Source organism: Ranitomeya imitator, chromosome 1 (assembly GCF_032444005.1).
Source record: "Ranitomeya imitator isolate aRanImi1 chromosome 1, aRanImi1.pri, whole genome shotgun sequence".
Lineage (NCBI taxonomy): Eukaryota > Metazoa > Chordata > Amphibia > Anura > Dendrobatidae > Ranitomeya > Ranitomeya imitator.
Window position 1 is genome coordinate 822,944,681 of NC_091282.1, and position 24,050 is coordinate 822,968,730.

Consider the following 24,050-nt stretch of genomic DNA (forward strand, 5'->3'; position numbering starts at 1 on the left):
GACTGTTCAAGTCTTTGTCAGTGGGCAAACTGACAAAATCAGCAGGGGATGAAATACTTATTTCCCCCACTGTATGTGGAGACCACAACTGATGTTTGCTATAAGAAGTGAGTTTTCCATCTAGTGCCAAAAATGTTGTATTGACACACAGGTACCTAGACTGAAGTGCCTTGGTTTAGAGCACACGTTGCTGAGCGTGTTTGTCTCAGACTACTAGTGACAGTGCTAAATTAGTGAGCCTTTGTCGTTCCCAGGCGTCACACTTTCCATAGGGTATCTGCATGTTTCCTGTATGAGCCAAACAATGTATGTGTTCAACTCCATTTGTAAGTAGCTTACATTGCCTAATAAATTGTATTGCAACATTTACACTCTACAATTACAAGTCTTAATGGCTAGGACAGAGCGTATGTGTCCATTTCTGCTTCTGAACGTATGTGTCTCATATTCCTGTGGTATACAACCATTGCCTGATCCTTCAGCCCATACCAAACAGTGATCCCTGTTCCGAGAATCCCTAAAAGAATAACAAAAGTTAAAATATTAGAGAGCTTTGTAACCCCCACCCCAAGAAGTTCTGTTATAAATATATACAAATGCAGCACAACATGAAAATTATAGGTAGTAATAAAAAGCTCAATATATTTTGAAAAAAAAAAAAAATCCGACAATTGGATCAAAAGTATAAAGTCTCTCCTATCTAATTACTAACTCATCCTATTAAAAACTGGAGAACTGTTTAAAATGACAATACAAAAATCTTTACTACATATAATGACATTTAAAAAAACCCCATAAGGGTTGCAAGGTAGTACATGATAAAACAACACATGGTACACTCTAGAACAGATATTGCATACATTCATACAATAAAGGATGTTGTCTTTTTACGGCACATAGAAGGTATGTTTCCTTTGTAGGTCATATACTATGTCTTCAAATCAAATATACATATAAAATTTCAGAAAATGTTTACACATGGACTATAATAAAGTTTTCTAATAGAAAGTAGTTTTTATTTTTTATATATAGAATCATAAAGGTGCTTTTGCAGAATTTTGAACGGGCTATTTATTTATGTGTATTGTGGATGGTGCCGAACACTACAAAATAAAATATTAAATCAAGTGATTATACCTCTTGGCAGATTTAATTAAATTGCATCGAAAAAAAGACATGCAAAAGTGCATTTAAAGATGCTCCAATAGTGCAGGGTAACCATCACAACAAGGCACATAGAGGGTTAAATAGACATAGTATTTACCAATAACTATGTAACAGTGGACCATGTGCAGAGACCCTTAACATGCGTTTCGCGATAGCATTTTAAACAAGAGTTCTAAAGTTTTGAATGGGATGAGTCAATATATTTTAAGTTGAACTATATAATACTGTATAGAATATAGACACGTTATCTACAAATTGATACTTTGATGCATTGAAGACTATTGTTCAACATTAATCCTTAAACACTTTTTTATTTCCTGCTTCTGAACCAAGGTAATAAAGGAAATAAGACCCTGTGGGGATTGGGAGGGAGTCGGCCAGCTGTGCTTACCTGAGTAGACAATGATTTCCTGATGAACAACCTCCTAGGCACTGGCCTACATCAATTTCCTAGAGGATTTACAAGACAAAGAAGTTGAAATCAAGTCCCCATTACTGCATACAATACAAGAGACAACTACAAAAGACTCATTTGCATTCGTAGAAACCTTCCTGCATATCAAAAACTGTTTGTACAATACCAAAATCCTTCAAACACAGCTGGTTGGGTCAAAATACAGCAAACAAAGGCTTTGCCCAGCAAAAAATGAAACCTTGACTAATATTACAGCACCCTGACCAATGCTCACTCTAGAAAGATAAGTAACTAAATGATAATAGATAGACAATATATAGGTAGATAAATAGATGGATAGGATAGATAGATAGATAGATAGATAGATAGATAGATATGGGATAAAATATATATATATATATATATATATATATATATATATATATATATATACACAGTATAGATAATTAGATAGAGGGATATGGGATACATGGATATGAGATAGATGGATAGAGATAGATAGATAGATAGATAGATAGATAGATAGATAGATGGATAGAGATAGATAGATAGATAGATAGATAGATAGATAGATAGATAGATAGATAGATAGATAGATAGATAGATAGATAGATGGATAGATATGGGATAAAATAAATATATATATATATATATATACAGTATACATAATTAGATAAAGGGATATGGGATAAATGGATATGGGATAAATGGATATGGGATAGATGGATATGGGATAGATAGATAGATAGATAGATAGATAGATAGATAGATAGATAGATAGATAGATAGATAGAAACAGAGACGTATCGGGGGGGGGGGGGCAGTCGGGGCATCTGAACCCAGGCACAGCCCTGGAATGGGAGTCAGCCATTGTCAGAGAACATGCAGCGTTCCGGCTCTCAGTGAACAATTGTGCTTGTGTCTTTCAGATGCCGAGTCAGGGTGACGTCAGCAGTGTGATCAGGTTATGTGATTACGCTGCTGATGCAACCGCAGAGTGGGAGAAATTTGAAGACACAATATGAGGACAAAGGGGGGAGATTGAGGGCATTTATGAGGAAACAGTAAGGCTATGTGCACACGTTCAAGATATTTAGCTTTTTCTGCATTTTTCGCTATAAAAACGTGAAAAAAACGCTTACATATGCCTCCCACTATTTTCAATGTATTCCACATATCTTGTGCAAATGTTGCCTTTTTTTTCCGCGGAAAAAACGCATCGCGGAGGAAAATGCAGCATGTTCATTCTTTGTGCGTAATCGCGGGGATTCCGCACACATAAGAATGCATTGATCTGCATACTTCCCGCATGGGACTATGCCCACCATGCAGGAAGTAAGCGGATCATGTGCGGATGGTACCCGGGGTGGAGGAGAGGAGACTCTCCTCCAGGCCCTGGGCACCATATTTTGTTAAAAAAAAGAATTCTAATAAAAAATATTGATATACTCACCTTCCGAAGGCGCCTTGAGTCCTCCCGCCTCTCAGCGGTGCATGCGGCGGCTTCCGGTCCCAGGGTTGCTATGCGCGCAGGACCTGGGATGATGTCGCGGTCACATGACCGTGATGTCACCGCAGGTCATTCGCACACAGCGACCATGGGAACGGAAGCCGCCACGTGCACCGCTGAGGAGATCGGGACGTCGGAAGGTGAGAATAACAATTTTTTAATTTTTTTATTATTATTTTAAACATTAGATCTTTTTACTATTGATGCGGCATAGGCAGCATCAATAGTAAAAAGTTGGTCACACTTGTCAAACACTATGTTTGAAAAGTGTAACCAACCTGTCAATCAGTTTTCCAAGCGATGCTACAGATCGCATGGAAAACGCTAGCATTCTGCAAGCTAATTACGCTTGCAAAACGTTAGTGTTTAGTGGGAAAAAAATGCGGTAAAAACACGAAAAAAACGCATGCGGATTTCTTGCAGAAAATGTCCGGTTTTCTTCATGGAATTTCTGCAAGAAATCCTGACGTGTGCACATAGCCTAAGGGGGAATGGGTGCAGAAACAGTGTGGTGAATGGTAGATGGATGCAGATACAATATGGTGAATCAAGGTAAGGGTGCGGACACAGCATGATGAGTGGGGGCTGGGTGTGTACACAGTATGAGGAGGGAGGGAATGTATAAGGGGGAGATGGGTGCAGACACAGTATGGTGCCTGAGGGAATTGGGGTGGACACAGACTGAGGAGGATGTGTACAAACTCAATATGGTGAGTGAAGGGAGGAATGTATGTTGCCACAGTATGGGGAGTGAGTGAGGGATATGGGGGATGGGTGCAGACAAAGTATGATTAGTGGGGGGATGGGTGCAGACACAGTATGAGTAGCGATCCGATCCATGATGAGATGTGGGCAAACACAGTATGGGGAGTCAGGGGGATGTGTCAGGAGGCAGTATGGATAGTGAGGAAGTAAATATATGAGCAGCGTATGGTTAGCAGTGGGAATGTGAGAGGAGACTGTAGGAGAATGGAAGGGGGAACATGTGAGAAGACAAACGAGGTGAGTAGTGTAATAGTGCAAGGAGACAGTTTGATGGAAAAAAGTGTGAATGGGCACAGAATATAGACTGAGCAGTGTGGGTGTGTTGGGGTAGCATGGGGGGACAGTTTAAGGGCACAGCCAGGAGGGAACAGTATGCCAAGAAGGGGGAGAAAGATGAGGGGCACAGTATAGAGGCTGGGCCATATAGGGGGACACAGTGTGAGAGGACAGTGTGAAGAGAGGGTCCAATATTAAAAGCAGAGGGCATGTACCATAAGGGAGATAGACTTGGGGTCATATTTGGTGCAGGGAATAAAGAGAGGGGAAATTATTTATTCAAGGGCTCAGTATAGGTCAGATATTCATTAGCATTATAATGACAATGCTATTTTTAAGGGCATCATGTTGGAATGTGCAGCAGAAGACAGGAGAAGATGGAAGTCTGCAGAGACGGCTGTGGCTGTGAAAAGTCATCATGGCGTCTGGACAAGATGAAGAAAAGAAAGAGAAAGACTCCAAAGAGAGACAATGTCATATATAAGGTACCTAGATGTAAATCTTTTTGGGATACAGACTAATTCTCATGTTTTTATTTCTGTTGGAAGCATTAAAGGGGGTCCAGGTTTGTGATGAGTCTGCAGTCATTTTATATGACTGCATAAATTGAAAGAAGGTGGAGGGCACCGCACATTATTTAAAAGAATAAGGGCTCACCATGGGCTTGTAATTGAACATAGCAACCAAGAGAAGAAAAAAGATCATGCCCACATATGCGTGATCACCTCAACAAATGCAGAATATATAGTTTATAATTTTATTAGTCAGTATCAAAAAATACATACATATGCAAGACAAAAAACACACAAAGGGTTAAAAACACTAAAATTGCAACATGCAACACAAACCTATACTTGAGTCATTCCCTGATATAGGAGCAATGACAACCCACACCTGGCTCGGTTATACAGTTAGGTCCATATATATTTGGACAGAGACAACATTTTTCTAATTTTGGTTATAGACATTACCACAATGAATTTTAAACAAAACAACTCAGATGCAGTTGAAGTTCAGACTTTCAGCTTTCATTTGAGGGTATCCACATTAAAATTGGATGAAGGGTTTAGGAGTTTCAGCTCCTTAACATGTGCCACCCTGTTTTTAAAAGGACCAAAAGTAATTGGACAATTGACTCCAATGCTATTTCATGGAGAGGTGTGGGCAATCCCTTCGTTAGGTCATTGTCAATTAAGCAGATAAAAGGCCTGGAGTTGATTTGAGGTGTGGTGCTTGCATTTGGAAGGTTTTGCTGTGAAGTAAACATGCGGTCAAAGGAGCTCTCTATGCGGGTAGAAACAAGCCATCCTTAAGCTGAGAAAACAGAAAAACCCATCCAAGAAATTGCTATAATATTAGGAGTGGCAACATTTACAGTTTGGTACATCCTGAGAAAGAAAGAAAGCACTGGTGAACTCATCAATGCAAAAAGACCTGGGCGCCCACGGAAGACAACAGTGGTGGATGATCGCAGAATAATCTCCATGTTTAAGAGAAACCCCTTCACAACAACCAACCAAGAGAACAACACTCTCCAGGAGGTAGGCGTATCAATATCCAAATCTACCATAAAGAGAAGACTACATGAAAGTAAATACAGAGGGTTCACTGCACGGTGCCAGCCACTCATAAGCATCAAGAACAAAAAGGCTAGATTGGACTTTCCTAAAAAACATCTAAAAAAGCCAGCACAGTTCTGGAAGAACATTCTTTGGACAGATGAAACCAAGATCAACCTCTACCAGAATGATGAAAAGAGAAAAGTATGGCGAAGGCGTGGTACAGCTCATGATCCAAAGCATACCACATCAACTGTAAAACCCGGCGGAGGCAGTGTGATGGCTTGGGCATGCATGGCTGCCAGTGGCACTGGGTCACTAGTGCTTATTGATGATGTGACACAGGACAGAAGCAGCCGAATGAATTCTGAGGTATTCAGAGCCATACTGAGTGCTCAGATCCAGCCAAATGCAGCAAAACTGATTGTCCATCTGTAGCATGAAACGACGACCAATGACCCAAAACATAAAGCCAAAGCAACCCAGAAGTTTATTAACCCCTTAAGCCCCGAGGGTGGTTTGCACGTTAATGACCGGGCCAATTTTTACAATTCTGACCACTGTCCCTTTATGAGGTTATAACTCTGGAACGCTTCAACGGATCTTGGCGATTCTGACATTGTTTTCTCGTGACATATTGTACTTCATTTTAGTAGTAACATTTATTCGATATAACTTGCGTTTATTTGTGAAAAAAACGGAAATTTGGCGAAAATTTAGAAAGTTTCGCAATTTTCCAACTTTAAATTTTTATGCCCTTAAATCACAGAGATATCTCACGCAAAATACTTAATAAGTAACATTTCCCACATGTCTACTTTACATCAGCACAATTTTGGAACCAAAATTTTTTTTTGTTAGGGAGTTATAAGGGTTAAAAGTTGACCAGCAATTTCTCATTTTTACAACACCATTTTTTTTTAGGGACCACATCTCATTTGATGTCATTTTGAGGGGTCTATATGATAGAAAATACCCAAGTGTGAGACCATTCTAAAAACTGCACCCCTCAAGGTGCTCAAAACCACATTCAAGAAGTTTATTAACCCTTCAGGGGTTTCACAGGAATTTTTGGAATGTTTAAATAAGAATGAATATTTAACTTTTTTTCACACAAAATTTATTTCAGCTCCAATTTGTTTTATTTTACCAAGGGTAACAGGATAAAATGGATGCCAAACATTGTTGTACAATCTGTACTGAGTACGCTGATAGCCCATATGTGGGAGTAAACCACTGTTTGGGCGCATGGCAGAGCTCGGAAGGGAAGGAGCGCCATTTGACTTTTAAATGCAAAATTGACAGGAATTGAGATGGGACACCATGTTGCGTTTGGAGAGCCACTGATGTGCCTAAACATTGAAACCCCCCCACAAGTGACACCATTTTGGAAAGTAGACACCCTAAGGAACTTATCTAGATGTGTGGTGACCACTTTGACCCACCAATTGCTTCACAGAAGTTTATAATGCAGAGCCGTAAAAATAAAAAATCATATTTTTTCACAAAAATGATCTTTTCGCCCCCAATTTTTTATTTTCCCAAGAGTAAGAGAAGAAATTGGACCTCAAAAATTGTTGGCCAATTTGTCCTGAGTACGCTGATACCCCATATATGGGTGTAAACCATTGTTTGGGCGTATGGCAGAGCTCGGAAGGGAAGGAGCGCCATTTGACTTTTCAATGCAAAATTGACTGGAATTGAGATGGGACGCCATGTTGCGTTTGGAGAGCCCCTGATGTGCCTAAACATTGGAACCCCTCACAAGTGACACCATTTTGAAAAGTAGACCCCTTAAGGAACTTATCTAGATGTGTGGTGAGCACTTTGACCCAACAAGTGCTTCACAGAAGTTTATAATGCAGAGCCGTAAAAATAAAAAATCTTATTTTTTCACAAAAATGATCTTTTCGCCCCCAATTTTTTATTTTCCCAAGGGTAAGAGAAGAAATTAGACCACAAAAGTTGTTGTGCAATTTGTCCTGAGTGCGACGATACCCCATATGTGGGGGTAAACCACTTTTTGGGTGCATAGCAGAGCTCGGAAGGGAAGGAGCGCCATTTGACTTTTCAATGCAAAATTGACTGGAATTAAGTTGGGACGCCATGTTGGTTTGGAGAGCCCCTGATGTGCCTAAACATTAAAACCCCCCACAAGTGACACCATTTTGGAAACTAGACCCCATAAGGAACTTATCTAGATGTGTTTTGAGAGCTTTGAACCCCCAAATGTTTCACTACAGTTTATAACGCAGAGCCGTTAAAATAATTTTTTTTTTTTTTCGCAAAAATTATTTTTTAGCCCCCAGTTTTGTATTTTCACAAGGGTAACATAATAAATTGGACCCCAAAAGTTGTTGTCCAATTTGTCCTGAGTACGCTGATACCCCATATGTGGGGGGGAACCACTGTTTGGGCGCATGGCAGAGCTCGGAAGGGAAGGAGCGCCATTTGGAATGCAGACTTAGATGGATTGGTCTGCAGGAGTCACGTTGCATTTGCAGAGCCCCTGATGTACCCAAACAGTACAAACCCCCCACAAGTGACCCCATATTAGAAACTAGACCTCCCAAGGAACTTATCTAGATGTGTTGTGAGAACTTTGAACCCCTAAGTGTTTCACTACAGTTTATAACGCAGAGCCGTGAAAATAAAAATTCTTTTTTTTTTTCACAAAAATGATTTTTTAGCCCCCAGCTTTGTATTTTTACAAGGGTAACAGAATAAATTGGACCCCAAAAGTTGTTGTTCAATTTGTCCTGAGTACGCTGATACCCCGTATGTGGGGGGGAACCACTGTTTGGGCGCATGGCAGAGCTCAGAAGGGAAGGAGCGCCATTTGGAATGCAGACTTAGATGGATTGGTCTGCAGGCGTCACGTTGCATTTGCAGAGCCCCTGATGTACCCAAACAGTAGAAACCACCCACAAGTGACCCCATATTGAAACTAGACCTCCCATGGAACTTATCTAGATGTGTTGTGAAAACTTTGAACCCCCAAGTGTTTCACTACAGTTTACAACGCAGAGCCGTGAAAATAAAAAATCCTTTTTTTTCCCACAAAAATGATTTTTAGCCCCCCAAATTTTTATTTTCCCAAGGATAACAAGAGAACTTGGACCCAAAAAGTTGTTGTCCAATTTGTCTCGAGTACGATGATACCCCATATGTTGGGGTAAACCCCTGTTTGGGCGCACGGGAGAGCTCGGAAGTGAAGGAGCACTGTTTTACTTTTTCAATGCAGAATTGGCTGGAATTGAGATCGGACGCCATGTCGCGTTTGGAGAGCCCCTGATGTGTCTAAACAGTGGAAACCCCCAATTATAACTGAAACCCTAATCCAAACGCACCCCTAACCCTAATCCCAACTGTAACCCTAACCACACACCTAACCCTGACACACCCCTAATTCTAATCCCAACCCTAATCCCAACCGTAAATGTAATACAAACCCTAACCCTAACCCTAGCCCTAACCCTAACCCTAGCCCTAACCCTAACCCTAATGGGAAAATGGAAATAAATACATTTTTTATAATTTTATTATTTTTCCCTAAGGCTAGGTTCACATTGCATTAGGGAAATCCGTTTAGCACTAGCGGATTGCGCTAACGCAATGTCTTTTTAGGTGTCGTGTTTAGTGGTCGCGTTAACGTCCCCGCTCTGGAAGATCGGGGATCGGACCTCGGGCGCGCCGCGGACGCTGCAAGCAGCGTCTGAGGCGCGCCACAAAAGAACGGCACCTTGCTAGCGCGAGCCGAAAATGGCACGCTCTAGCGATGCGCTACACCCGAAAATCACATTGCTGTCAATGGTTGTGCTAACGGACCCGTTGCACGGCGTTAATTGTGACATTTTCGCCGTGCAACGCTGTCCATTAGCGTTAACCCATTAACGCAATGTGAACCTAGCCTAACTAAGGGGGTGATGAAGGGGGGTTTGATTTACTTTTATAGCGAGTTTTTTATATCGGATTTTTATGATTGGCAGCCGTCACACACTAAAAGACGCTTTTTATAGCAAAAAAGTTTTTGCGTCTCCACATTTTGAGACCTATAATTTTTCCATATTTTGGTCCACAGAGTCATGTGAGGTCTTGTTTTTTGCGGGACGAGTTGACGTTTTTATCGGTTACATTTTCGGACATGTGACAGTTTTTGATCGCTTTTTATTCCGATTTTTTGTGAGGCAGAATGACCAAAAACCAGCTATTCATGAATTTCTTTTGGGGGAGGCGTTTATACCGTTCCGCGTTTGGTAAAATTGATGAAGCAGTTTTATTCTTCGGGTCAGTACGATTACAGCGATACCTCATTTATATCATTTTTTTTATGTTTTGGCGCTTTTATACGATAAAAGCTATTTTATAGAAAAAATAATTATTTTGGCATCGCTTTATTCTCAGGACTATAACTTTTTTATTTTTTTGGTTATGATGCTATATGGCGGCTCATTTTTTGCGGGACAAGATGACGTTTTCAGAGGTACCATGGTTATTTATATCCGTCTTTTTGATCGCGTGTTATTCCACTTTTTGTTCAGCGTTATGATAATAAAGCGTTGTTTTTTGGCTCGTTTTTTTTTTTTTTTTCTTACGGTGTTCACTGAAGGGGTTAACTAGTGGGCCAGTTTTATAGGTCGGGTCGTTACGGACGCGGCGATACTAAATATGTGTACTTTTATTGTTTTTTTTGTTTTTTTTTTATGTAAAGAAATGTATTTATGGGAATAATATTTTTTTTTTTCTGCTTTATTTAGGAATTTTTTTTTTATTTTTTTTTACAAGTGTGGAAATTTTTTTTTTTACTTTTTCACTTTGTCCCAGGGGGGGACATCACAGATCACCGATCTGACAGTGTGCACAGCACTCTATCAGATCGGTGATCTGACATACAGCCGGGCAGGATTAGAGCTGCAGCTGCAGCCTGATCCTGACCCGGAAGTGCTCCCTGCAGGACCCGGATGCAGCCCGGCGGCCATTTTGGATCCGGGGACTGCAGGGAGAAGACGCTCGGTACACGGTGAGCACATCACCGTGTACCGATCGTCTCAGGGAAGCCCGCAGGGAGCCCCCTCCCTGCGCGATGCTTCCCTGCACCGCCGGCACACCGCGATCATCTTTGATCGCGGTGTGCCGGGGGTTAATGTGCCGGGAGCGGTCCGTGACCGCTCCTGGCACATAGTGCCGGATGTCAGCTGCGATAGGCAGCTGACACCCGGCCGCGATCGGCCGCGCTCCCCCCGTGAGCGCGGCCGATCGCATATGACGTACTATCCCGTCCATGGGAATTAAGTCCCAGGTCACCTGGACGGGATAGTACGTCATATGGGATTAAGGGGTTAAAGCAAAGAAGTGGAATATTATTGAATGGCCAAGTCAGTCACCTGATCTCAACCCAATTGAGCATGCATTTCACTTGTTAAAGACTAAACTTCAGACAGAAAGGCCCACAAACAAACAGCAACTGAAAACCACCGCAGTGAAGGCCTGGCAGAGCATCAAAAATGAGGAAACACAGCGTCTGGTGATGTCCATGAGTTCAAGACTTCAGGCAGTCATTGCCAAAAAAAGGGTTTTTAACCAAGTACTAAAAATGAACATTTTATTTAAAATTATTGAATCTGTCCAATTACTTTTGGTCCATTTAAAAACAGGGTGGCACATGTTAAGGAGCTGGAACTCCTAAACCCTTCATCCAATTTTAATGTGGATACCCTCAAATGAAAGCTGAAAGTCTGAACTTCAACTGCATCTGAATTGTTTTGTTTAAAATTAATTGTGGCAATGTCTGTAACCAAAATTAGAAAAATGTTGTCTCTGTCCAAAAATTTATGGACCTAACTGTATATTAGCTTTATTGTAGGAGCCATATTACATTGTATTGCATTGCATTTCATTGCTTTGGGGAATCCAGATGTGGGTTGTCATTGCTCCTATATCAGGGAATGACTCAAGTATAGGTCTGTGTTGCATGTTGCAATTTTAGTGTTTTTAACCCTTTGTGTTTTTTTTGTCTTGCATATGTTTGTATTTTTTGATACTGACTAATAAAATTACAAACTATATATTCTGCATTTGTTGAGGTGTTCCCGCATATGTGGGCATGATCTGTTTTCTTCTCTTGGTTGCCATTTTATATGACTGCAGACTTCTGAATTCTCACAGTACGCACTGCATGCTGTCAGGATTCTCTGGTGCTAGCAATTTACATACACGCGGTCAAGTTCCTACTTGATATATGTGGCTTCATTCAATAAACATAAATTGAGCGACATGTCTGGTCGGAATGTGGCCAGAAGTATACAAACCTCATAGTTGTGCTGACATGACCGTCCACTCTTGCCACCGGCAAGGGAGAAACCTAAAAGTGTGCAGTGCATGCGTGTGAGAATTCAGAAGCCTGCAGTCACATAGAATGACTTCAGACTCATCACAAAGTTGGACAACACCTTTAATATTCCACATAAATAAAAACATGAGCATTAGGCAGTATCACAAAAAATTTACATCCAGGTACCTTATCTCAAACCTGTTGCCCTGTTGCCAATCCTAAGAGTGTGTAATATACTCAATGTCAGGATTTAGTGCTGCTTGCTGGTTCCAGCAGTCATCATGGCCACTTCACTCATATGCGATTTTCATACTGACGATCACGCAGCAGCAAGCTTTTCTTCTGCTTCACTCAATTTTTCACTGAACATTGAGAGAATTAGGGAGAGCAGCTTGTCGGCTTGTGACTGTGAGTGTGTAAATCGCATATGTGCTTGGGGGGGGGGGGGGGGGGGGGGTCGCCAAACTGAATTCCTGCCCAGAGTGCTGGAAAACTTAGATAGACCTCTAAATAATTATTAATATAAATTATTATATTATTGTTAGCGCTGTTATTTATGACTGTTGTGTTTGAAACTGTAAAGCGCTGCGGAATATGTTGGCACTATATAAATAAAGATTATTATTATTAAATACATAAATACCATATATACTCGAGTATAAGCCGACCCCCCTAATTTTGCCACAAGAACTGGGAAAACTTATTGACTCGACTACAAGCCTAGGGTGGAAAATGCAGCAGCTACCGGTGAATTTCAAAAATAAAAATAGATGCTCCATACCGTTCATTATGGCCCCATAGATGCTCCATATACAACTGTGCCATATAGAATGCTCTGCACCGTTCATTATGGCCCCATAGATGCTCCATATAAAGCTGTGCCATATATAATGCTCTGCACCGTTCATTATGGCCCCATAGATGCTCCACATAAAGCTGTGCCATATAGAATGCTCTGCACCGTTCATTATGGCCCCATAGATGATTCACATAAAGCTGTGCCATATATAATGCTCTGCACCGTTCATTATGGCCCCATAGATGCTCCACATAAAGCTGTGCCATATAGAATGCTCTGCACCGTTCATTATGGCCCCATAGATGATTCACATAAAGCTGTGCCATATATAATGCTCTGCACCGTTCATTATGGCCCCATAGATGATTCACATAAAGCTGTGCCATATATAATGCTCAGCACCGTTCATTATGGCCCCATAGATGATTCACATAAAGCTGTGCCATATATAATGCTCTGCACCGTTCAGTATGGCCCCATAGATGCTCCACATAAAGCTGTGCCATATATAATGCTCTGCACCGTTCAGTATGGCCCCATAGATGCTCCACATAAAGCTGTGCCATATAGAATGCTCTGCACCGTTCATTATGGCCCCATAGATGATTCACATAAAGCTGTGCCATATATAATGCTCTGCACCGTTCATTATGGCACCATAGATGAATCACATAAAGCTGTGCCCCATATACAATGCTCTGCACCGTTCATTATGGCCCCATAGATGCTCCATATAAAGCTGTGCCATATATAATGCTCTGCACCGTTCATTATGGCCCCATAGATGATTCACATAAAGCTGTGCCATATAGAATGCTCTGCACCGTTCATTATGGCCCCATAGATGCGCCACATAAAGCTGTGCAATATACAATGCTCTGCACCGTTCAGTATGGCCCCATAGATGCTCCACATAAAGCTGTGCCATATAGAATGCTCTGCACCGTTCATTATGGCCCCATAGATGCTCCACATAAAGCTGTGCCATATATAATGCTCTGCACCGTTCATTATGGCCCCATAGATGATTCACATAAAGCTGTGCCATATATAATGCTCTGCACTGTTCATTATGGCCCCATAGATGCTCCATATAAAGCTGTGCCCCATATAATGCTCTGCACCGTTCATTATGGCCCAATAGATGCTCCATATAAAGCTGTGCCATATACAATGCTCTGCACCGTTCATTATGGCCCCATAGATGCTCCATATAAAGCTGCGCCATATACAATGCTCTGCACCATTCAGTATGGCCCCATAGATGCTCCATATAAAGCTGTGCCATATATAATGCTCTGCACTGTTCATTATGGCCCCATAGATGCTCCATATAAAGCTGTGCCATATATAATACTCTGCACCGTTCATTATTGCCCCATAGATGCTCCATATAAAACTGTGCCACATATAATGCTCCATACATTTCATTATGGCCCCATAGATGCTCCATATAAAGCTGTGCCATATATAATGCTCTGCACCGTTCATTATGACCCTATAGATGCTCCATATAAAGCTGCGCCATATAGAATGCTCTGCACCATTCAGTATGGCCCCATAGATGCTCCATATAAAGCTGTGCCATATATAATGCTCTGCACCGTTCATTATGGCCCCATAGATGCTCCATATAAAACTGTGCCACATATAATGCTCCATACATTTCATTATGGCCCCATAGATGCTCCATATAAAGCTGTGCCATATAAAATGCTCTGCACCGTTCATTATTGCACCATAGATGCTCCATATAAAACTGTGCCATATACAATGCTCTGCACCATTCATTATGGCCCCATAGATGCGCCACATAAAGCTGTGCCATATAAAATGCTCTGCACCGTTCAGTATGGCCCCATAGATACCCCATATAAAACTGTGCCACATATAATGCTCTGCACCGTTCAGTATGGCCCCATAGATGCTCCACATAAAGCTGTGCCATATAGAATGCTCTGCACCGTTCAGTATGGCCCCATAGATGCTCCACATAAAGCTGTGCCATATAGAATGCTCTGCACCGTTCAGTATGGCCCCATAGATGCTCCACATAAAGCTGTGCCATATAGAATGCTCTGCACCGCTCATTATGGCCCCATAGATGCTCCATATAAATCTGTGCAATATATAATGCTGCTGCTGCTGCTGCAATAAAAAAAAAATGACATACTCACCTCTCTTACTGCCCGCAGCTCCTCAGCGTCCCGTCTCGGCGTCTCTCCGCACTGACTGTTCAGGCAGAGGAGTCAGACCAAGAGGACGCGGAAGACGGAGAGGCGCCCGGCGGGTGGAACGTGGACAAGTAACTATGACATACTTACCTGCTCCCGGCGTCCCTGACTCCTTATCCCGGACAGATGGTCTCCGGGTGCCGCAGCCTCTTCCTCTGTCAGCGGTCACCATTACCGCTCATTAGAGGAATGAATATGCGGCTCCACCCCTATGGGAGTGGAGTCCATATTCAAAACTTTAATGAGTGGTCCCACATGACCGCTGAACAGGGGAAGAGCTGCGGCACCGAAGACCGTGGGACAGGCAGGGGGAGCTCCAGGAGCGCCGGGACTAGGTGAGTATGCGACAGTCCTCTCTCCCCCTCACCCTCCGACCCCACCGCCGATCATGACTCGAGTATAAGCCGAGAGGGGCACTTTCAGCCCAAAAATTTGGGCTGAAAATCTCGGCTTATACTCGAGTATATACGGTAATACAGATAATTATAGATAGATAGATACATAGATAGATATAGACCGATAGATAGATACTAGATAGATAGATATATACACACATGGTCAAAATTGTTGGTACCCCTAGTTTAATGGCAGAAAAACCCACAATGGTCACAGAAATACCGTATATACTCGAGTATAAGCCGACCCGAGCATAAGCTGACCCCCCTAATTTTGCCACAAAATACTGAGAAAACTTAATGACTCAAGTATAAGCCTAGAGTGGAAAATGCAGCAGCTACTGGTAAATTTCAAAAATAAAAATAGATACCAACAAAAGTAAAATTAATTGAGACATCAGTAGTTTAAGTGTTTTTGAATATCCATATTGAATCAGGAGCCCCATATAATGCTCCAGTTCATGATGGCCCCATAAGATGCTCCATACAAAATGCGCCCCATATAATGCTCCAAACAGTTTATGATGGACTCCATAAGATGCTCCATATTAAAATATTCCCCATATAATGCTGCACAAATTTTGATTATGGCCCCATAAGATGCTCCATACAGACATTTGCCCCATACAATGCTGCACAAATGCTGATTATGGCCCCATAAGATGCGCCATAGACACATTTGCCCCATACAATGCTCCACAAAGGTGGATTATGGCCCCATAAGATGCTCCATAGAGATATTTGCCCCATATAATGCTGCACATGGCCCCATACGATGCTCCATAGAGATATTTGCCCCATATAATGCTGCACATGGCCCCATACAGATATTTGCCCCATATAATGCTGCACATGGTTCCATAAGATGCTCCATACAGATATTTGCCCCATATAATGCTGCACATGGCCCCATAAGATGCTCCATACAGATATTTGCCCCATATAATGCTGCACATGGCCCCATAAGATGTTCCATACAGATATTTGCCCCATATGCTGTTGCTGCGATTAAAAAAATAAAAAAATTACATACTCACCTCTCAGGCCCCCTGGCACTTGCTATATTCACCTGCTCCCCGATCCAGCGCCGACCGCCGCTGTGTCTTCCCCGTCCTCTGCACTGACTGTTCAGGCAGAGGGCGGCGCGCACTAATCGCGTCATCGGGCCCCTGACCTGAGTGTCAGGACGGGAAAGACGCAGCGGCGCTGACGGTGGATCCGGGAGCAGGTGAATATCGCGCACTGCCTCCCGTCATACTCACCTGCTCCTGGCGCTGTCCCTTCACGTCTGTTTCCCGGCGCCGGCAGCTTCTTCCTGTAGTGAGCGGTCACATGGTACTGCTCATTACAGTAATGAATATGCAGCTCCACCCCTATGGGAGTGGAGTCAGGTCCATATTCATTGCTGCAATGAGCGGTACCATTTGACCGCTCACTACAGGAAGAAGCTGCCAGGAACCAGGGAGGTGCAGGGACCGCACCAGGAGCAGGTGAGTATTGTTACACAGCTGCCGCTTCACCTCCCCTGCCGACCCCTGGGTATAACTTGAGCATAAGCCGAGAGGGGCAATTTCATCCTAAACAAATGGGCTGAAATTCTCGGCTTATACTCGAGTATATACGGTACCTTGAATCTGACAAAAGTAATAATAAATAAAAAATCTAAAAATCTATGAAAATGATCAAATGAAAGTCAGACATTGCTTTTCAACCATGCTGCCACATAATATTTAAAAAAATAAAACTTATGAAATAGGCCTGGACAGAAATGATGGTACCTCTGAAAATAATGTGACAAAAGGGATATATTAAATCAAGGTGTGTCCACTAACTAGCATCACAGGTGTCTACAATCTTGGAATCAGTAAGTGGCCTGTATATAGGGCTACAGATACTCATTGTGCTGTTGGGTGACATGGTGTGTATCACACTCAACATGGACCAGAGGAAAGCGAAGGAAAAACTTGTCTCAGGAGATTAGAAAGAAAATTATAGACAAACATGTTAAAGGTAAAAGTTATAAGACCATCTCCAAGCAGCTTGATGTTCCTGTGACTAGAGTTGCGCATATTATTCAGAAATTTAAGATCCATGGGACTGTAGCCAACCTCCCTGGAGGTGGCCGCAGGAAGAAAATTGATAACAAATCAAAGAGATGGATAACACGAATGGTAACAAAAGAGCCCAGAAAAACTTCTAAACAGATTAAAGGTGAACTTCAAGCTCAAGGAACAGCAGTGTCAGGTCGCACCATCCATCGTTGTATGAGGCAAAGTGGACTTCATGGGAGATGACCAAGGAGGACACCATTGTTGAAAAAAATCATAAAAAAGCCAGACTGGAATTTGCCAAACTACATGTTGAAAAGCCACAAAGCTTCTGGGAGAATGTCCTATGGACAGATGAGACAAAAATGGAACTTTTTGGCAAGGTGCATCAGCTCTTTGATCACAGATGGAAAAATGAAGCATATCAAGAAAAGAACACTGTCCCTACTGTGAAACATAGAGGAGGCTCTGTTATGTTCTGGGGCTGCTTTGCTGCATCTGCCACAGGGTACCTAGAATCTGTGAAGGGTACAATGAAATCTCAAGACTTGCAAGGGATTCTAGAGAGAAATGTGCTGCCCAGTGTCAGAGAGCTTGGTCTCAGTCGCAGGTCATGGGTCTTGCAACAGGATAATGACCCAAAACACACAGCTTAAAACACCCAATAATGGCTAAGAGGAAAACATTGGACTATTCTGAAGTGGTCTATGAGCCCTGACCTAAATCCTATTGAGATTGAGCATCTTTGGAAAGAGCTGAAACATGCCGTCTGGAAAAGACAACCTTCAAACATGAGACAACTAGAGCAGTGTGCTCTTGAGGAGTGGGCCAAAATACCTGTCGAGAGGTGCAGAAGTCTCATTGACAGTTACAGGAATTATTTGATTGCAGTGACCATTGCGTGTTTTTCTGTCATTAAACGAGGGGTACCAACAATTTTGACCATGTGTGTAGATACATAGATAGATATGAGATAAATAAATAGATAGATAGGTTCAAATCCCACCAAGGAAAACATCTGCAAGGAGTTTGTTCTCCCTGTGTTTGCGTGGGTTTCCTCCGAGTTCTTTGGTTTCCTCCCAGATTCCAAAGACATACTGATAGGGAATTTAGATTGTGAGCCCCATCGGGGACAACAATGTTAATGTGTGCAAACTGTATAGCGCTGCAGAATATGTTAGCACTATATAAAAATAAAGTTTATTATTATAGATAGATACAGTTGTGCTCAAAAGTGTACATACCCCGGCAGAATTTTTGCTTTCTTGGCCTTTTTTCAGAGAATAAATACACGGCATTAAGAAATGGGGTATGTGAACTTTTGATCAGGGTCTTTTGGATGTTTTGGGTTGTCATTATGATTTAAAAAGAAAAAAAACAGTAGTTTGACAATAAATGGCTTCACCTAACCACTAACCATGAGTGGAGAAAAAGTTTTGGTGTTATCATTCATATTCTATGAAAAAAGGCCAAGAAAGCAAGAATTCTGCCGGGGTATGTAGACTTTTGAGCTTAACTGTAGATAGATCCTGTTGGGGAAAGAAAGGAGCACAGCGGAAATAGCAGTATATGAGCACATGCCATAGACTGCGAGAAAGAGAAATATACTATGCCATGGACTTCCATAACCCTCACCATAGATATGTCACTATCCATCGATCATACAGTAACTAACTATCCATCATCCCCACAATCACTATCCCTATTCTACACTTGCTTTGGCAAAACTATTGCTTATTTGGCCCTGCCAATAAAGCTTCTTTGAATTAGATAGATAGATAGATAGATAGATAGATAGATAGATAGATAGATAGATAGATAGATAGATAGATAGATAGATAGACAATAATAATAATAATAGACAGACACAGGTCTACAAAAAAAATGTCAGGTGCTAGAATGAATTTAGGGTATTTTGACGGTGCTGAATTAAACAATCTTATCACTTTTGCTGAATTTGTTCCAGTTTTGAGATAATTCATCCATGAAAATAATGCATTCCCGCAATGCGACTTGTGTGTGATAACAAAAGCTATTGGTCTTTTGACTCTGTACAGTGTCTTTGGTAATGAAATAGCCCATATAGTTATTTTGTATTTCAATTTGTAAGCTTACAGTGATATAAAAGCAACTTTTTGAAGCCAGAATTCTACCGAAATTAAATAATTATTCAATATCACCGAAACTAGAGCGAATCTGGAAAAACCCAAGTCCTCTTTTTAATCAGCACCATAAACTTAACATCAAACCGTTCAGACATTCTTGGATGTTAGACAGACAAATAGAGATAGATATAGATAGATTATAGATATATATAGATAGATAGAAGAATAGATATAGATAGATAGATAATAGTTTGATAGATAGATAGATGCAGCTATATAGACAGATAGATAATAGATAGATACATAATAGATAGGTGGATAGGTATAGAGACAGATAGATAGATAATTAATATATAATAGATACATAGATAGGTAGGTAGATATATAATAAGATAGATAGATAGATACATAATAGAGATTGATAGATAGATAGATAGATATAGATAGATAGATATTAGATAGGTAGATAGATACAGATAAATAGATAGATATAGATGGATATATAGATAGATAACTAGATAGATAGATAAAGATAAATAGATATGAGATAGATAGATATGAGATAAATAGATAGGTAGATGGATAAATGTAGATATATAGACAGATATATAATAGATAAATAGATAGATAAATAGATACATACTTAATAGAGATAGATAGATAGATAGATAGATAGATAGAAATATCATTAATATATAATAGATAAGATAGATAGATAATAGATAGAGCCAGATGATGCTATAAATAAAAGACGTGATGAAAGATAAGTGAGTTAATATAGATGGATTACCTTAAGTCTTTCTTCTTTGACACCTTTGGCATTATATATAACTTCATAGTAATATTCAAAATAGGTGACCCTGTAGCAGTTCTCCATCATTTCACACGTTTCCACAGTCTGGACTACGACTGCTCCATTTGCGCTTTCAACAATTACAGTATCAAATTTAATTGGGGCACACCGAAGGCCTGTAAGGAATTTAGTGTAAGTTACTTACTCCATGTTCTTAGACCAATAAGAATATGTGCAAAACTCACGAAGACATGAGTTTTTTTCTGGTGTTATGGATGAAAAGTGCCAGTACAAGGGTCCATGAAAAACACATACAGCACATGCATGGCCTCCGTATGCTGTCAGGGTTTAACATTATTTATCCATCAGTGAAAAACACTGGTCACACAGTTATGGTAAAAATGGACACACTGATGACACATGTACAGATGACCCAGAGATGGTAAAAATGGACACACTGACGACACTGATGGTAAAAACGGACAGACTGATGACACACTGAGGACACATTGATGGTAAAAATGGACACAATGATGACACTGATGGTAAAAACGGACACAGACCACACTGATGACACACTAATGAGGACACACAGACCACACTGATGACAATTAGATCATTTTTTCACGTATGTGTTTACAACGTATGTCTGAATGATGTCTTAGTTGTTCGAAACCAGTGCTAGAACAATCTAATCTTTTAATCACTGCAAAGCTTGCCTCGTATTGTTTAAAATTAGAAATTAATTGAAACATGCTTATTTGCATATTTATGAATGAATAGTTATGTACGATGGCTCAGTGGTTAGCACTGCAGCCTTGCAGCACTGGAGTCAGGGGTTCAAATCCCACCAAGGACAACATCTACAAGGAGTCTTTATGTTCTCCACGTGTTTGCGTGGGTTTACTCCGGGTACTCCGGTTTCCTCCCACATTCCAAAGATATGGGGATAGGGTATTTAGATTGTGAGCCCCAGTGATGATAATGTCTGTAAAGCGCTGTGGAATATGATGCCGCTATATAAGCAAAACATAATAAAGAAAAGCAGAAAGTTCAAAGTTCACTATATATAAGTTGTCACATGTTAACCATACCTGAACTAACTGTAGGACTTGAACATTTCCCAACATCCACTGTTGACTCAAAGGGTGTTTCTGGGAAGAAGGTCTTGAGAAATGGCATTCGGATGCACTCTTGTGGGGTGGGATTACATTGACAGTCCTCAATCACCTCCACTTCTTGAATTCCCTGGAATAGCAGAACCCTCTCTAATCCAACCTTTGTTGGTTGACAGCTTGTCTCATGGGGACATGATGGCTCAGAACCTGATGTCAGCGTTGTGTCAGGCATTCGGTCCCGTAACTATAATAAGATACCATTGTACAAGATTATTGCAATGAGGATTAAATATATTAAGATGTTTGAAAAGACAATGGAAACAGATGAGCTGTTGGATTTATACAGAGATTCTAAAAGTCCATATAATTATAAAATAAGTTGACACTACTCACAAAAACAGGATGCATTGAGCTATATTCACAAGTGTGGTGCAAAATATTTGAAAGAGCTTCAATGTAACATATCAAAAAATGATTAAAAAAAGCCATTTCATGCGCAGAGCTCTTTATCAAGAAAACTTGACAAAGCACCGTGTGTGCGAAACAGTCATATGCAACTCTCGACCATGCAAAGAAAATAAGTTGGTGAGTGCCCAATCAACTTTTTGATATGTTAGATTCTAAAAGTAACAGGCAGGAAAAAAGCTAAAATAAGTAGATAAATATAATTCTAATAATTCTAATATGTATAACCTTTTTATTTTTCAGGAAATCCAGCATTGATGAATGTTTTGGAAGTCCCGGAAATCCAGAATTGTAGGAATTGAATCTTTGAGGGACTCCACAGTGAGATCTGCATAATCCAACATCCACACTTACAGGACTGCCCGATATATCTACAGAAAAACAAGAAGACTATTAGTGTTAACGCGCAAATAATATCTTTATATTTTCTTCAATATAGTGAAGAGTTTCTGAGATTCCACACACGTGTACATACCCTGTCCAATATAGGCAAAATTACTTTGCCGTTTACAACATCCTCGCTCTGTAAATAAATTCCTTCTGTCGGGAGACCTGTTTATGGCGCTGTCACCTGCAGAGAGTGTAATACATTTGTCCACGTTAAGAATCACACACAGGATTGCTCAGCATACTAAATACCTTCCAATGATGATATTTAAAAGGACATGCTCACTCCACTATGATTTAGAACAGGGCATGAGCACATTCTCTTTGAATGAAGGATAATAGGTAATTGAATAAATAAAAATATGTATTTTTTCAGTGGAAAAAAATAGAATACTTACAAGCGACACAGAAGAAGCAAAATAAACTGCAGATGATGAGCTTTACCAGCAATGAGTACTCCATGTCTGGTTCCTAATATTGCCTCCAGGATACTAGATGGTTTCTACATGTGCAGCCCTGACTTATATCCTTGGGAGAGACAGGTCAAAAGTATATTGGTGCCAAGGCTACAATAAGAGTTTGCTTAGATTGTAATCTTAATACAACACAAAAGCGGTGTCAAGAACCCTTAAACTAATTGAATTTCCCCACTTAAATGTCTCTGAGACTATTGATAAAGTCCACATCAAAGGGTTGTTTCAAATACAAAATTACCCCCTAAGTTTGGGTCACCTTTTGGTCTTATTTACTAGCTCAGCTTGAGGTGTGATCTTAAACTACTTTTGCTTGCCAAATGAAGCCTTAAGTAGCTTCTCCCTTTGAAAAGGAAGAAAAACACTTAAAAGCTACTCTATTGTCAGTAGTCTTTTATATGCATTTAAGAAGCTTTGATGACACTTCAATGTGTAAGGTCACAGCAGTTTTTTGATAAACTGATACTTTAAGGGAGCTACAATTATGCAGAAGAAGAGCTATGCTCACATTTTATTTTTCTGTATTATGCTATAACCTAAAGGATTACTTAAATTATAGATAAGGCTACAAAAAAATATAGATAAGGCTGACTAAGTACACACCAACATGGTGTATTCAACCTTCTATTCAAATTATTCAAACTTGAGAATTTCATTAATTTCGAGGAGAAGGGGTGACTTAAACCCTACTAGCCCATATTCAACATCAAAATCTTCCCCAGCACACCCAATATAGTAAAATTGTACCAATACATTTTCATCACACATTGATCTTGTGGTCACATTCAGTGCATCCCCTAGATCAGTGGCAGGAGCTGGGCTGTATTACTTAACCTGCTCTTGCCTCAAATACTGTGATCAATGCCAGTCTTTATCCAAGCGGCTTAACCCTTAAACTCCATGGCTGTCATCTTACTACTTCTATTACATCCTACCAGAGGCATAGTCTAATACCATGCCTTTCCATTCACAGCAGTACCAGTGTGTTGCCAAAGTCATCTCTGTATGACTACAGGTAGTGCCAATTCATGTTACAGCCATACTAGTCTACTCACCAACAACAGATGCAAAGCAGGAGAACATTCTCTGATCAAGTTCAAGAGGAAATAGATAAGATACCAAAAGAAGACTAAAGGTACCTTCACACATAACGATATTGTTAACGATATCGTTGCTATTTGTGACGTAGCAACGATATTGTTAATGAAAT

At 40.7% G+C, this 24,050-nt stretch overlaps 1 protein-coding gene across 1 annotated transcript; it reads right to left on the reverse strand.

Annotated features, from left to right (window-relative positions):
* Positions 1-366: 366 nt before the first annotated feature.
* On the reverse strand, positions 367-22,829 carry LOC138647547 (uncharacterized). Its single transcript, XM_069736662.1, has 7 exons — positions 22,766-22,829; positions 22,456-22,551; positions 22,209-22,351; positions 21,492-21,759; positions 20,395-20,573; positions 1,559-1,617; positions 367-517 (listed from the first exon to the last, which is right to left on the reverse strand). The coding sequence occupies exons 1-7, from the start codon at positions 22,827-22,829 to the stop codon at positions 367-369; spliced, it is 960 nt and encodes a 319-aa protein (XP_069592763.1).
* Between the last annotated feature and the right edge of the window lie 1,221 nt (positions 22,830-24,050).